At 35.7% G+C, this 17,459-nt stretch overlaps 1 protein-coding gene across 8 annotated transcripts in view; it reads right to left on the bottom strand.

The window, feature by feature from the left end:
• The window catches only part of LOC114033336 (NAD kinase 2, mitochondrial), a 62,637-nt gene that overhangs the window by 12,110 nt on the left and 33,068 nt on the right, over positions 1-17,459 (bottom strand). For 2 of the 8 annotated variants that reach the window (XM_027848859.1, XM_027848979.1), the window contains exons 7-10: positions 12,697-12,786; positions 10,252-10,330; positions 8,788-8,853; positions 7,172-7,315 (exon numbers count right to left, since the gene is read on the bottom strand). In XM_027848859.1, the coding sequence (XP_027704660.1) occupies positions 7,172-7,315; positions 8,788-8,853; positions 10,252-10,330; positions 12,697-12,786 (379 nt within the window). The remainder of the gene's footprint in view (positions 1-7,171; positions 7,316-8,787; positions 8,854-10,251; positions 10,331-12,696; positions 12,787-17,459) is intronic. The other 6 variants (XM_027848929.1, XM_027849042.1, XM_027849212.1 and 3 more) reach the window with 6 other exon arrangements.

Genomic DNA, 17,459 nt, shown 5'->3' with positions numbered 1-17,459 from the left:
CAAATTCAAATATCCATGTTACCTAGAGTGTATTTCTCCATATTTTCCACAAGAACTTTGAGATATTTTGACAAAATCTAGGTAAACCAAATACACAGCATTCACCTGATCTATCAGTTTAGTAACATTATTAACAAAAGAAATAAAGTAATTCTGGTACGACCTATTTTTAAAACTTATCTTTGTATTGGCATCTTGTATTTTTATATCACTTGTATTTCCCAATATTTCCCTTTCCCTTCCAATTCTAAAAGGGCCATCTCTTCTAACAAGAGGGGGGGGGGGGCAAAAGCCCCTGCTCAGCAAAACTAATCAACACATCAACCAAGATTACAATTACATACAATGTTCACTCACTTCTAACAAAAAGGCAGAGAGGTATATTCTCATATATCTTTCTGGAAGCCAGTCTTGGTCATTATAACCATAGAATTTCATTTCAGTTTTCTGTCATTATTCTTTCCATTGACTCTGTTGTTATTTGCATATATTGTTTTCCTGGTACTGACTTGATTCACTTTGTAAAACTTCACAAGTCTTCCTATACTTTTCTATATTCTTCATATTCAATATTTTTTTTCAGAGCTGTCATATTCCCTTACAGTCTTGCTCATCAGCCAATTGGTAGGCATCTATCTACTTTGTTGCTACTATACAAAGTACCATAACCCTTGGACTCTCTATGCCACCCAGGCTGGAAGTGGAACAGTCACTCACAGGTCTGTCCCCACTGCTGATCAGCACAGAAGCTTTGCTTGACCTGCTCTGTGATCTAAGCTAGTTCACTCATCCTTAGGGCAACCTAGTAGTTGCCTACTCCTATGGGCTCACTATGTTAGCGTAGAACTTAGTATAAATATCCAATTGGCTTTAACCCTACTGCAGCTCAGAATTTCCAAGCTCCAAGGCCCCACCAGCCTCAACCTTCCCAGTAGTACAGAACATAAGTATGAATCACCACACTTAGCACGATAAAATATTCTTGATGATCATAGCCGGGCTCTCAGAAATCACCACTTCTTTTCCAGTACACTTATTAACCATCTCTTTAATGACCTCTTCTGGAATCTTTATCTTTCTTCAAGATTCAGTTCAGGTCCCATCCACCTCCTCTGTCTCTATGAAATTTTCCCATAGCAGAAACTCTCATTTTTAGCTTTCTCTAACTATTCCAATTAGTTTTATTTACTTACCTGTCTATATGTTATATTCTCTCAGCAGAAAATAAAGTCTGTGAAGACAAGTACCATTTCATTTTTGTTTTTCTATCTCCAACATCTAGCAAAGAGCCTTGTATATTATAGACGATTAATAAATATTTGCTGCATTAAAGTTAGAAATACAACCATTTGCACCATTTTACAACTCTCACCTAAACCTAAAACAGATATGCCTAAAATACAACTAAACAAGAAGAAAGTAACTTCAGATTCTCACTGTTGGTAATAAAAATTTGTATTTCAATTAGTATTTGTATTTTGTACATGAAAATATTTATATTTCCTCATGCTTACTTTGGTTTAATAGGAAAGAATCTTGAAGCAATGAATATGACATACATTAGTCTTTTAACTTGTATCACGAAGTTTACAAAACGGCAACTTCTATTCGTCAGCTCCTAAGTCTTCTCCCATTTCTCTGAAACTCTTAATTCTCTTTCTTATGGTACAATCACATACCACAATTTATTTAATTATTCTCCAGTTGTTGGATACCTACTTGGTTTTCAAGTCTTTCATTCCACAAAAAGTGCTGCTATGAATATTTTTACATATATGGAATCTTTCTGTCTTTGAGTTTCTTATGCTTTATTATGCTACTACTCTATGCAAGAGGCATTTCTGAAGGATTTACATAAGTCAAATTTATGTTAATAAAATAAAATATACAAGAAAGACATCCTGCTACAAATCATCTGAAGACCAGTCTCCCCCCAGCCCAATTTATTTTTTGTGCCATCCTTTATTAAGCTCCAACTATGTGCCAGGCATTGTACTAGGGGTTGGGGGTAAAAAGATAAAAATTAAATAGTCTGGCCTCAAGAAGTTTACATTATACACACACATTATTATATACATGTTATAGCCTAAGAATTAAGCAGTTTTGGTCAGAAGGATATTAGCAGCTTGGGAGAATCAGGAAAGGCTTCAAGTTGAAGGTGGAACATGAGTTGTGCTTTGAAGAAAGCTAAGGATTCTATGAGGCAAAGGTAAAAAGGAAGTGAATTCCAAACATCACCTATGCAAAGCTAGAGAGGCAAGGGATGGAATGTTGTGTACAAGGGCAGTTAGCAGGTAGGTTTGCTTGGAACAGAGTACATACAAGAAGATAACATACAATGATCCTGGAAAGGCTGATGGGAGCCAGATGGGAAGGATTTTATATTTTATCCCAGAGGATAAATTAGAATGGGGGGTGACATGACCTGGTCAGATTATGTGTTGATAATAAAATTTGGGCAGCTGTGTGGAAAATGGAGTGGAAGGGAGATATGGAATAAGGAAGATCAATCAGGAAGCTGCTGCAATAGTGCAGAAGAGAAGTGATGAGGACCTCAAATAGGAAAGATTCAGTGCATAAGTGACAGACACAAGATACTATGGAGGGGGAAGGAGAGGGGGAGGGGGAGAGAGAGAGGGAGAGGGGGGGAGGGGGGGAGGGAGGGAGAGAGAGACAGAGACAGAGAAGAATGACTCCAAGACTGTTAACAGTTGAAACTGATGGTGGTGTCATCAAAAGAAATGCTAAGTTTGGAAAGTGGGATATGGAGAGAAAAAGAATGGATTCCATATTGGATGGGTTAAGTTTGAGATGACAACAGAACTTGAAGGCAGACAAGTCCAACAGACAGCTGGTAATTTGGCACTGAATTTCATGAGAAAGTAGGGCCAGATATATGGATTTAGGAGTCACATACAGAGAGATAATTGGAACCATGGGAGCTAAATGAGATCACCAAGAGTATAAAAAGAGAAAGCCTAGGATAGTATCCACATAGTTCATGACATAAGCATGACATAAGCGAAGAGGAGTAATAAGAGCAGTATGAAGAAAACCAAGAAAGGGTAACATCACAGGAACTAAGGGAGATGAGAACATCCAGGAGAAAGATGTGGCTGACAGTATCAAAAGATATAGGATCAATAAAGATGTAGACTGAGAAAAGTCCACTGGATTTTGCAGTTAAAAGGTCACCAGTAACCTTGGAGAGAACAGTTTCACTACACTAGTAGGGTTAGGAAAAAGAAAAATGGGAGATCAGGAAATGGAGCCAATGAATACAGAGCCATTTTAAAATTGACTGTAGAGGCAGTAAGAACTCTCTTCATCCTCAGAACTACTATAGCACTTATATTTTGATAACATCAACCCAAGTATTAGATTCTTGAAGGCAGAAAATATATTATATTTCTCTGTGTCCAAAATAGGTTCTCACTTCCCCAGGAGTAAATTGTCTGAGCACAAAACAGACTATCACCTCCTCAGGGATGTAAACTCTGCTCCCAGGTGCCTTGTTTCATAGAGGTCAGCCTCTGCCATATCTTGCTAGAGCCCAGGACTCCACACCATGGCCCACTGCAGCATGTACAACCTTCTTGCCAGCTTCCCTTTATCTGTTATCTTCCTCCCCATCCCCATCAGGATGTAAGGTCTTTAAAGACAGGGACTATTTTGTTTGCTTGTATTTGTAGCCACAGCATTTAGTTGGCCCAAAAGTACTTCATAAAGAAGATAGCTAGCTATCTTAAAAAATATTATTTGAATGACTGCTGTTGCTCAAATCAAAATTGCCCAGAACAAACATCAAAGAAAGAGGCTTTACAGTATGTCTGGGGGAGATACTATGTCTCCTGGATCTTCTTTCTGGTTTTACCACCTGTTGGGGATAATTAATGATAATCACAACACCATATGGGAAAGAGGAGGAAGTTAGGGAAGCATGAAATAAGAGAGTTATTTGGTCTTTTCTGTACTTTTTATATTACTGCTTTAATGCTGCTTTTGCCTTTTAATTCCTTTCAGTGAAACACCAACTACTGTTCCTTTTGAAGGAAAATCTTAAAAAAAAAAAAAGTACAAAGCACCTCCCTTACTTATAAATTAAACCTGATAATGAATTTGTCTCTTTTGATCCCATGCTTAGACCCAGACCCTTTTCTAAGGAGAATTAGTGAACAAGTACATCAGAGGAAACATTCCTGTTGCCCTAGGTCTTATTCACAGCCCTGGGAGTCTCTGGAAAGCAGCAATTGCTTACAAGACAAGAGGCATGCCTTTAGTTAAATCATAGAGAAAGTTGGTGGGATATTGTATTGAAATGACCTCAAAGGTCTTTTCTAAACCTAAGAGTCCATGAGTTTATGAATGTTATCAGATATTAATAAATTAATTTCAAATAATTCATTTTCATACTAAAATTTGGTGACTGTGTTTTAGTCAAATTTCTTTTCAGTGGGGGTTGAGAAAATGGTGTATCAAAGGAGGAAAACAAAAGGGCCAGAAAAGTATATTAACCAATTCATTTGTCTTCACAAGTTATTATAGGTGGTCAGCAAGACCTTGGATCAAAAATATTCAAAGAAATACTAACCTAGAATTTTAAATTTAATATATTCTGCTACATGTTTAAAGTTACATGACTCATATTTATCAAAAGTCTATTAAAAAAAGAGAACTTAACTACACCGACACTATGCCAATTGTGCCAAGCCATATCAATTGAGATGATAAAAGTTTTCTTTTAGGATCCAAGGAGCCAAGGAACATGCCAGTAAGTATACCCACTAATGGTTCGAACAGGCTTCTTTACGAGGAACAAATGTGCCATCTCTGTTTGTATCCACCCCTGGGGATATCAGCCCTCCTGAAATCTGAGATACATGGCAGCATAGATGTTACCAGAGTTTCCATCAACTGGGAAAGTAGCGTAAGCAACCTTAAGGACCCAAGCCCCTAAGTTGTGACTGCCCCCCCCCAAAAAACAACTGCTACCTTCATGCCATTTATTAGTCACAGTGCCTGGGAAAGCCTGATAAGAATGGAACCTTACAAAGTAGGTGAAAAGTCCAGATTTCATCAGTAACATCTGCATTGGGTAAGCAATCTCAGTGTTAAAAGAATCACAGACCAAGAGCTGGAAGCAACCTTGAAGGTCATCATGTATAAACTAAGAGGGCAAATAATCAAAAAATTTCTGAATGGCAGCAGTGTGTCACCATGTTCACGTAGACCTTCAAGGTCTATGCTGTTAACGAGGTCTTCTGGACCAACTCACAAGGAGTACAACAATATCACAATAAAATACTGAGATAGCTTATCAGGGTAACTAACCCTAATTTATTACTATGTGGACATAGAAACTTCAAGAAGCCCAGTTTGCCCATTTACTCTTTTATTCTGTGATCAATCAACCAACCACCAATTATCATCAATCAACAAGCATTTTTTTAAGCTCCAACTACGTGCAAGGCACTGACTAAGAGGACTGGGGATACAAATACGAGGAACGAAATAGTATCAACAGATACTAACTGGACAGACAAGTACATATATAAATATAAAGAACAGATATAAAGAGAACAAACACAAAGTAGTTAAATTCTAGGCAGAGGGAGGGCATTAGCAATTGAAGGGAACCAGGAAAAACTTCTAGAAGGTAGTACTTGAGTTGAGTCTTGAAGGAAGAGAGGGGATTCTATGAGAACTGAGAAAGGAAGGAGTGCACTCCAAGCATCTGGATGGTCAGTACAAAGGTAGAGACAGGAAATGCAGCATTGTGTGTAAGGAAGAAAGTAGGCCAGGCTGGCTAGATCATAGAGTGTAGCAGAAGTAATGTAAACTCAGGACAAAAAGACAGGTTGGGGTCAGATGATGAAGGGCTTTAAAACTAAACCAAGGAACTTACATTTGATCCTACCAGCAATAAGGTGCCACTGTGTTTACTGAGTAGGGCAGTGACTTGGTGTCACTGTGCAATAATCTGCTGAAGATGGGAAGGAATGGAGTCAAAGGCACATGCCCTCAGCATTTATGCATGCTATGTAATTTGCACTTCTATTACTCTTGGCTGTTCTTCAGTATAATTTTATGCCTAAGTATTACCAAAAGGTCACATAACATTTCAGATAATCAAAGACTCTTAAACGTTAGAAGGGACTTCAGAGGCCACCTACTTGGATTCATAGCTAAACAACAATCTCCTCCACAACATACAGGTAGTCATCTAGTTTTTTCTTAAAGGCCTCCAGTGAGGAGAAACTCACTACTTACTCAGGGGCAGCCCATCCCATTCCCCATAATCTGTTATGATGTTTTTTCCTTTCATTTAGCATAAACCTACCTTTCTGCAATAACTCCTATTTCTGCCATCTGGGAACAAGCAGAATGAATCACATCTTTCACAGCCCTCTCAAATACTTAAAATATTTACCATGTCCTCCATGAGTTCTCTCTTCCTCAAACTTAATATTCCCAACTTTTTTACATAATTGCCATAAGATATGATAAGAGCTTTACCATTCTGGTTGCACTCCTCTGGAGACCCTCCAGCTGATGGTACCAATTTCCCCATTTCTGTTACATTTTCCCAAAGCACTTGTTTGGGAAGCACCCGGTACAGACTGGTTGACTGAGCTTCAACAGTAATGCAAGAAGTAGAAGCAGACCTTCTGAGGTCCCTCTATTACTGTGGCAGAGGTTCTTAACCTGAGGTCCATGAACCTTTTTTTTTTTGTTAATATTCTGAGAACTGTATTTCAATATAATTGATTTCCTTTGTAATCTTATGTATTTTATTTTATGCATTTAAAAGTATACTTCTGAGAAGAGCTTCATAGGTTTCATCAAGTCTGCCAAAGGGATCCATGACACAAAATATGTCAAGAACCCACACTCTTTGGACAATATGGATTATAAGATTAAGAGTTGGAATAGACCTTAGATATCATAGAAACCAATACTCTTATTTTAAATACTGGAAAACTAAGACTCCAGAAAGCAAGTATCCTGACCCAAAGTTACAGAGATCACTTCTTAGGAGGGGCAAAAATGTTAATATTAGCTTCTTTATTTTTTCCTCAGAACCCTCAGAATCCCTAATGTAAGACAGTCAAGTGAACTGAGGTGCTTACAACCATTAATATCTTAAAAAGAAAAATATTCAGTCACTCACCAGGCTTTTGATCCTGTCCCAGTACACAAATTGAGTCCTGAACTCTTCTGTTTTTCCCAGGGACCATCATCAACTGAGATTTCATAGTAGGAGGCCCTATGAATTGAAAATGTAAAACTGGGTTTGCAGGATTTATAGTTCACCCTGAGTAAAACAGAACATAGCCCACTATTAGAACCACTGAATTCTAAATAAGTAAATTCTAAATTAGGTAAAGGTACTTCGTGGTATTGTGACTGTGACATTGATTCAATTTTTGTTTTAAAAAATGAAATCATCTCCTACCTTGTCTGACTGTTCCTTTTTTGAAATTATTTTTTTTATTTCTAACAGAAGCTTCTTCAGGTAATTTTTGGAGGTAATTTTATCTCCTGTCCTCACAGCATCTAGCAAAATGATTCACCTCATCACCCAAAAGAACATAACTTTTAAGTAGACTTCATTTCTACAAGGAAATGAATACTTATTAAATATTGCATCTAGCAGTCCTTGAACCAAGTTAAATGAGAACTGCTTATGTCTTAAGTGATCTACTATGTTTGCCTTTGAACTGGCCAATATAACAATAATATTTGGTTAGAGTCCAAAGAAAATCTCAACAACTTCTTACAAACTTAATAAAGCACTTGGTAAAGCTGGCAATGAAAAGAAAGTAACATTTGCTCTTAATAGATGCATTTTAGTTTACAAATCTAGAATAAAATGAGTTACCTTTACCTTTTAAATGCAAGTGAAAAATTTTAAATTGAAATGTAATTTTGAATGATTTCCAACTGTTGGGGAGTTTCTGAAAGATGCCATTATTAGTTGCAGTGGATATTATCCCTGGCAGAGAAAAGTAATCATTTTAACAGAAGTGAAGGAAAACTCTTTGTAGGTGCAGCCTTTTAAGCAATTAAACACGTCTATCACATTGGTCCAAAGGAGAAAACTATCTTCCAGCACAAACATTTTTGTTACTTCTGAAAGGGCTCAATTTGGTCAATATCTCACATACTCTTAATTCTTCCTACAAAACACAAGGTTCTACTCTCCTTCTCATTTACATTTTTTCTTTAATCACAGCCCTGTTTGGTCTGTGTAGAAAATGGACAGTGAGGGTAGCACATTTACTGCACATGTCCAGACAAACAAGGCCCGAATAAGGAGTAGTAATGGCTGGCACCAAACCGAGAGCAAACAGAGAAATGGGATTAAAGGTATGTGGAGATAGGAGATGCAAAAAGGAGAAGAGAAAGTGATGCAATAAACCAAAAGCATACGAAGCTAAAAAGCAGAAGACCAGCACAAGCCAAAATGTCCTGAAATAATAGTTAAGGATATTGTGATGGCAAGATAGGAAATTTAAGGGAATGAGAAAAGAGAGAAGAAATTAAAGAAGATGTAGGAGGATTTATTAAAGAAGGTGAGAAGGAGGGTAGGACCAGAGTAAGACAACACAAGACAGGGGTGATTAGAGTCTGGGGGAAAAAAAGACTAAGAATAAGAGAAAAGGGCACAGGGAATAATACGGATTATGCTGGGCAAATTAATGTGATTATCACATGCAGCTTTATAAAAGATTAGTCAATCCTCAGAATTTTGTTCCAGGAAAATGATTTTTTAAAGAAACTCACAGTCCCTTTAGAGTGGTTATACCTCTTCTTACACTGTCCACAGCGACAGCCCAAGAATGAGACATTCTAGGTTAGGACAAATGGGAAAAAAATGGGCTTTTTGGGTTGTTTTATGGGTTAAGTGTTCCTCATTTTAAACATACCTTATGCTTATCAATGAGGCAGAAGTATTAGGAACATGCAACACTTTGAAAATACAAAATACAGAGCAACCTCACAATCAGCATCTATGTCAGATGCCATGAAATACAAATTCTTTGGGTACAATAACCAAAATCTCTTGCATACAGTTGAGGACTGAACCAATATACACCAAATTTTAATCTAATGAATGGCATCACAAATGGATAGGCTGGAGTCTTACAAAATACAGTGCACAGAATGTCTGTGATAGCAGGCTTTTATTTAATAATGTGAGTAATAGTATAAGAAGCAAATAGAACAAAAAAGCAGCATGAGTCCTATCTGTTCAAAAGAGGAAAGTGAAACTAGATGTTTCCTTCCAAGGATAATAACCTATGAACCTATGAAGTAACAAGGGGCCTGGATAGCACAAAAGTAATTGAAGGAGGAACTTTCTCCAATTTCCTTCATACTTTTCTCCTTCTCTATTAAAGGTAGAGACTAGGTGTATAATTAAATCGAAAAAAATGTTCTCATCATATTGCTGCCAGCACACAAAAATATACATTACTGATCTTATTTCACTTTAGATCTGTTAGGCCTTATTAGTATCTGTCTTCATACAATAATTTCTCTACTATACTGAAACGCACAGATCAAACCTATTACAATATAAAAGAAGGCAATCAAATTTTTATTGCGTTGGCATTTTGTCCTATACAATACTGCCTGAGGTGAGTGAACATACACTTTGATGAATTATTTTTTTTCTCACTGTAAATATCAATTGTGACAAGATCTGATTTGCAGCAAATTATAGACTTTGTAATTACTGGAGAATTCAGACATGTACCAAGAGGAAGAAAGATAGTTATAAATGATTCCTAGTGGTTGCAAGGAAGGTAAATAATCATGCAAAGAGACAGCTGTTAAGTTTTCAATCTCCTACTCTTCTCAATAAAATTAGCAAAAGGAAGAGAAATTATACAAACACTGGAAGTACCATCAATAGCTAAATCAGCTTTATATTGTTTTATACACCCATCTGAGCTTCTCAGAACAATAATGTTTCCCTGGTATTTTCTAAATCTATGATGCGAACCTGAACAATTAAAGTCTGGAAGCAATCAAAACAGAGGGATGAATTTGAAAGAAAAGAAAAAATGGAAAAAACACAAAATTAAAATGGAATTAAAATGTATATTCCATGCAAAAACCTTAATTCGTCAACTAAAGGGGTAAAAAAAATCTTTCAAATTCATGTTTTGAAAATTCAATGAATTTCCAAAGAACTATGTAACAAACATAAAAATGACAAAATTAAGAAAAGTTTTAACATACCTGGATGACAGACTCTCCCCAATGAAGACTTCATTTAGTGCTCTCACTGGCAAAAGTTGTGGCCCAGAAACCTCAGATCCTGCAGGCAATGAAATATAAATCGCCAAGATATTTGCTAATATTAACTGTATATGTATGCATGTATTATTAACCTACATATGCATGTGTGTGTAAACACAGACATATGGGAATGTTTTAAGATGAAATTTTTATTTAGTAAGATTATCCCTCTATTTTTGAATTTTGAAATATGCACATTAAATATACACCAATTAAATAAATTTCTTCTGAGACAAAATTCAAAATGCCACCCTTTCTCCAAAAAGGTAAGTCACCCACATGATAGCCACATCCTCTATCTTCAACAATATTAACTTAAGTACGTCTTTACAAACTTTTTAATACTGATATCTGACTCACAAGTCCTACTAACCATACTTCTCTTAGGTGTTTTACTATAGTATCTGACAAGTGAAAACATTTTACTTTCACGCAAAGTAAGCACAACTCACTCTAAAAACATATTCAAAAGTTCTAGGAAAAAGGGTAGTCATTTGATTATTAAAATAATTCTTCAACTTACCATTCAAAGAAATCTTATGATAAGTCATTTTATGATATTTATCGTCTTATGGTAAATCCTCTCATAAACTTAATCTAAATTATAAAAATTCTATTCACAGAACTTTTAGGGAATGTACATATAACATACATCAAGACACACCTATATTATCTAATACCAACCAATATACCTGCATATATGTTAAATGTTTCATGGCTAAAAAAAAAAAATAGACTTAAATTTACCATCTTCAGTACCACACAAAAGATATGCAAAAATTTTACTGGAAAATTTTTCAGATGCACATATAATATAAAACAAAAGTCTTTACCAGATAAAAGCATTTTGAATTTTGAAAAATTCTGTCAAAATCTCTCTCTATATTCAGAGAACAAATCACACCATACATCTCTTACTATCTTTAATCTGAACAGGTCACTAAGATAGTTAAGCCTCAACAAACTCAAGAATATTCACAGCATCAAAGATTTAGAGTCGTGAGGAGCTTCAGAAGTCATCGAGTCCAACTCCCTGACTTTAGACATAAGAACAAGGCCCATGGGGTTAAGTAAGTGACCCACTCAAGGTCACACAAGTAGGAAGTGGCAAAACCAGGATTCAATCCCAGTTCCTATACAAAGAAATATCCTCCTTTACTAAAAATAGAAAAAACACAAAAGGCAAAAAAGATATCAAAAAGGAGTATTACATCCCAAACATTTTTTCCCCCCAAATACAATCACTAAAAGAAAAATGAGGCAACAAATCCTGTCAATCAACAGAAAAATCCTGAATGCAATGTTCTATCCACCCTTTAAAAAGTCAACTCAAATGCCACCTCAAAGATCAATATCCGATTCTCCTGGAAATGAACAAGGTGGTTAATATATTTCCATTATATTTATGTATTGTTTTTCTTTACTATAATTAACTGTACATAAAAGATGTCTCCAAAATATTTACACACTTCAGTTAATAACTTCTATGTTTATTTTCAGAAGAAGAAGAGCTGTTACAGTTTTGAACTGATAAAGTGTACATGCATTTTTTGGGACACCCTATATATCACATCTTTCTACTAAACTATAAGTTCTATGACAGATAAGAACCACATTTTATCCAAATTTTATCTTACCCTGCACTTGGTAAAGAACTTGTCACAAAATAGGCTTTAATTAAAATATCATTTATTAAGTACTTATTATGTTCAAAGTACTATGCCGAGCACTGGAGATCTGAAGACAAAATGAACAAAAGTCCCTGCCCTCAACAAGCTTCCATTCAACATATACTGAACTGACTCAACCTAGAGGCAGTTCTTTACTATCAAGTTTAGAATGTTGGAAGGATATCATAATTACCTATGACAATTTCTATACTTCCACCCCTCAAAGATCCATTCAATTAATTTACACTATCTTCTTGTGACAATTATCTACTGACCCCCAGATATGTTCTCAGAATTTAACATTTGCTTCAGTCTTCTACTCTATCCCCATTTCATACCATTAACCTTAAAGACTTCAAAGTTCACACTGATAACCTCTCTTAGCAATCCGACCTCTCAACTCTTTAATACCATCAACTCCAACAACCTTCTCCATCTCACAGCAATCACACAACCATAATCACCAGAACTGCATCACTTCCAAAGTAACTGACCATGAATGATCACCTATCTTCTACCTCTTCCACTTTCTCAGTCAGCTACCTATCATTTGTTCTTATTGTGGCCTTTAGTCCCTCAATATGTTTTTCCTCTTATTCCAACCCAACTCCCCTATTCTGGCTTGCTTTTCCTCCAAAGTCTATCAAGCTTTTACCCCATGTTTTTCACTTTAGTGTCTCACTACTTACTCCCTAGAATCCCTTGTCCCACTGACCTTCCACTGCTCCCGAGCTGCGAATCCTCATTCCTGGGTAACCCCCACCATCCGATTTCTGTGTTTCTGCTCCAAGGCTGCTGAGTATCACTGGAGAAAGTCACAAAATTAAACTGATTTCACCCACTACAAATTTATGTCACATAACCTCTACTAGACCCTCACTGCTATTCAATAAACCTTTTTGCTCTACCATATTTATTTTATCATAGCAAAAAGGGGTAAAAAGGCTATGGGTTGAGGTGAGAGAGACCTAGTAAAGAAGTAGTTTGGGATGAATAGCATATTCAAATAATATATCAGTAAGTTATTATATATAGAGAGTTCTCTGAGAAATGTGTTCAACTAGAGAAAAGGGAAAAGATTAAGAGAAATTCTGAAGAGAAGTAAAACTTAGACATGAACAGTGACTACTAGAAGGTAATTTTTGCTCAGAAATAGAGGCAGGGACTACGTTGGTACATATTAACTACTGCATCATGAGAGTAAACATTTAAACATCACCAGAACTGATGAATGAGTGACAACTGAGTAAGAATAACCTCTAGGAGCCTTAGCCATCACCACTGTTAGAACTGTACTACCTCCAACATAGGAAGGCTCTGGAGCTTTGAAATTCCACTATGATTATAACCTTCAATATCTCTCTTTACCTCTCTTACTTTCTTTGTCACACTAAACCTACTATTCATTTTTATGGTGATCCTTGGTTCCTCAATACATTTCTCTTTTTGAACCAACCAAATATAAATAAAGAACTATCACATAAGTAACAAAACTATTAATTATATTTTAACAGATAGGACTCATCTCATCACTGATGGAGAAGTGATTCTCAAATTAGCTGTCCATGTACATTCATTCCACATATATACATTCAAACTACCAACTTGCTAGAATAAGGTTCTAAATTAATATGAAATGAGAAGTAAAATGAGAAAGATGGAATACAACCAGAACACCAATCAAACCGTTGTGGAAAAACACAGATAGAGGACTAGCCATTAACAGATGATAATCATTTCCTAAAGTTTAAGCTACATAAATCAGCTGCCACAATGAGGAGATCAAAGGGCCCAAAAACTAGCCTCATCTGGAAAACATTTGATCTTGCTAAGCAGAGAATATGAACTCATTTTTAAAATCTTACTGAAGAGGATGGTAAAAGATCAGGTAGTATTACCTTAAAACATTGAGCAGTAGTCACAGGAACGAATTTATAGAAAGCCTGACCAGAAACTCAAATGAGAAAAATCACCCAAAGAACAGTGAAGATGAAACAACTTGAAGAGGGATAACACCAGACAAAAAAATGGAAAAGATCTATAATGACTTTTGTAACAAACTGTTTTCACCATCAAGGACAGTAGTGCCACCACATTTGAAATCTATGATCAAGTCCTAGATATGCTATATGAGGCATTAAAAATGAAGAAACAAGATGGAAAGAACAGCCTACCTAGATCAAATATTCAGAGGTGGCTAGACATAATCCAATTTTGAGGGCACTGAGGAATCAATTCTCAAGGAATATGACAAAAGGATACTGAAGGAATGGAAAAAATCTTGAATCTTATTACCAAAAAAAGTGACATATCAGTAATTGCTAACCTTTATGATTCCCTAATTCCCAACTGTGAGATTCATTGAGGATAAGTAGAGACATGTGTCATTTTATTAACATTCATTTATCTGTGTAAACCCTAATATATGTGTTTTTTTAAAAATTCATTTTGCATTGGAAAATGCCAACTTTTCTGTTCAGCATGAATGAGAAAAATCTAAGATTCTGCAAACAAAAGATAAAATAAATGTATCTGTTCACCCTAAGGCTATGCAAAGAATCCCACTACCTTCTGAATCAAACACAAACTTAAGATTTTCACCTCATACTCAGAAAATTGGCAAAAATCATATCTACAATGAATGGGGCTTTAAGAAAACTAATATACTACTGCACCATTGGCAGATGTATGAATTAGTCCAACCAGAGAAATGTGGAATTTTGCAACCAAAAAAAAAATGATTAAAATGGCCATACCCTATAAACCAGAGATCACGCCACTAAGCATACACATACCCCAAGTATGTCTGGAGCAGAACTACTAGCAAGAAAATGGAAACCAAGTTCATACCCAATGAATGGGGATTGGTAAAAGAAATTGTGATCCATAAACATAATATAACGTTATTGCATTGTAAAAAAATTACAAATAAAAAGAATTCAGAGAAGCATTATTTGAACTGCTGTACGATTAAGTAAGTAGAACCAGAAAAATAATATACACAATAACCACAGCAATGTAAAGGGAATGACCAATAAAACGAAACTGAATATTGTGTAATTAAAATGACTAATAGAAGACTTAAGAAAATGTACCTATCTCCCTTCATTACAGAGGAGAGAGACTTGTGGTATGAAATATTGTGTAGGCTGTCAAACACAACTAATGTATTGAATGATTTTGCCGAACTCCATTTTTTTCCTCTTTAAAAAAAAAATCTACACACAGGGTGCTTGCTGGGTGAAGAGGCAGAAGGGATAGATATATAGATATATATATCCATATATATACATATGTATTTGTATACATATGTGTATGTGTGTATATGTGTATATATATATATATATATACACACATATACACACACACACATTTTTTAAATGAAAGTTATTTAAATACATAAGACTATAAAAGGACCACATTTGAGATTCCAACATTAGTCCTAGATGTGCTATTGCCAAGTCCCCCATCCAATTACAGGATAGACTGTTGATCTATATATATTTTTTTTAAACACAAAAAAAGTTCTCAAGGGGAAAAATGAGAAGTTATTTATGAAGATAAAATTCACTCAATCCACAGAGAGAAAACTTTAAGGCTTAAAGTAAAGAAAGTAAAAGCAGCAAGATAAGGCCAAGGGAACACTGGGAAGAAATCTGTATGAGAAGTGACAACTATGAAAGTATGGAAGGATTCACTCACAAGGTAGCTGAAGCAGAAAAAAAATATCCAAGGCATAGAAAAAAGTTTAGACCTAATACCAAAAAAGATGACTACAAGAACATCAAATAGCTATCAACATATATGCCTACTTATATGAAAATATACAGAGGTGTAGTGAATAGAGAACTGGTCTAGAAATCAGAAAAATCTGGGTTCAAGTCTTATCTCTAACACATATTGGGTCTGTGATCTTGGGCAAGTCACAACCTCTCAGTGCTCTAAACAACCCATACTCTAAATTTCAAAAAGGTGCTGACCTCCATTGATAGAACTGCATACAGCAGTGAAATAACAGTTCCAGATCCTAATCCTATGAGATTAAAAGATGCAAGCTCTCTGAGGGCATGGTCTATTTCATTAAAGGCATTCTATAAACATTTGTGTAAATAAATTGAAAGAAAATCACCTACAAACATATCCTCAATGAGGGTAGTAGTAAAGAACAGGTAGATTTTTGTAAACAATATTTATAGCAGATCACATCTTTACCATTACACAACTGCCTGAAAAATACAAAGATTACAAGATTCCCCAGTGCTCACTGTTTGATTTTTTAAAAGCATTTAATTCAGTCGAGTTAAATGCCAAATTAATAAGCTTTCTTCTAGCAAGGTATCTCTCATCCATACATCTTTCAAAATTTCTTGAAAGACATAATATAAATAACCTTATTTATCACCTGAAAGTCAACAAACATCAGGAAATTTATAAAACGAGGGGATGTATTTTCAATAAAAGTGCTTTTCCCTTTGATGGAGGAGCTCCAGTCAAATGCAAGACTAAGAGGGAATCTCTATGGATGGTAAGAAGTCATTCACTTTTTCCCATTTGTGGACGAAACTGTCTGTGTTGGTTCATCAAGCCCCAGAACCATTACTGAGTCTTCTGAAAGAGAATCATAATCACTCAAGAATTTCATCTGATAATCCACAAAGGAAAAATCAAGTGTTTGAAGAATGTCTACTGCCCAAATTATGACATGAAGAGTTTTTTCATTCATGGATATCTGCAACAGATAAGACAAAGAGGCAATAGGCTGGGCTCAAAGTTAGGCTAGATTGCCTCCAAGAAATTAAAAAACTCCTTTAATGATCCCAATCTTCTTCCAGGAACAAAGATTCATTTTTTTAATACTAATATTCTACTGGTGTTGTTAAATAGCTATAAGACAAACATAGCCCCCAAAACCTGAAAAAGAACATCACACAAAGGGCAATGGGGGCACAAATGAAAGAGTAGGCTACAACGTATAAGAAAGAGCCTTAAAGAAGAGAAGTAAAGGACAGTGTCAGCGAAAATATACGACCATAAAAGAAGATGGGTTGGTCATATGGTGAGGTTCCGTGAAAAACAGGTGGATAGTCTAAATGCTCCCACTACTATCCTTAAGAAGTCAACAGAAAGGCCTCCCAGCGGTGAACATGTGGGAAGGACAAAGGCAAAGAATCACAGTGAATGGGCAGGCATGGATCAGTTATGATCTCTATCAATGAAGGGTACATCTAAACTGATGAGATCATGGATTTATTTGAATATGTTCAAGGAAGGATACAGGGAAAATTAAGACATACCCTCCCTGTTCTCTAATTTGGGATGGGGTGGCTCAATCTTCTAAAATGTCTCTGTTGAATTTATACCTGTCAAATCTCTCTGCCCTTTTTGCACCCCCAATATATGCCTTTTTTTTTAGCAGCTAGAAGGGTTAGAATGATGCCTGTTAATTGCTAAACACTGTTACTGTGGCCTGAGATCAAC

The sequence above is a fragment of the Vombatus ursinus genome, unplaced genomic scaffold (genome assembly GCF_900497805.2).
Source record: "Vombatus ursinus unplaced genomic scaffold, bare-nosed wombat genome assembly UNPS02000255.1, whole genome shotgun sequence".
Taxonomy (NCBI): domain Eukaryota; kingdom Metazoa; phylum Chordata; class Mammalia; order Diprotodontia; family Vombatidae; genus Vombatus; species Vombatus ursinus.
The sequence above is the reverse complement of the archived record's forward strand: the minus strand, read 5'-3'. Positions and strand labels throughout refer to the sequence as shown.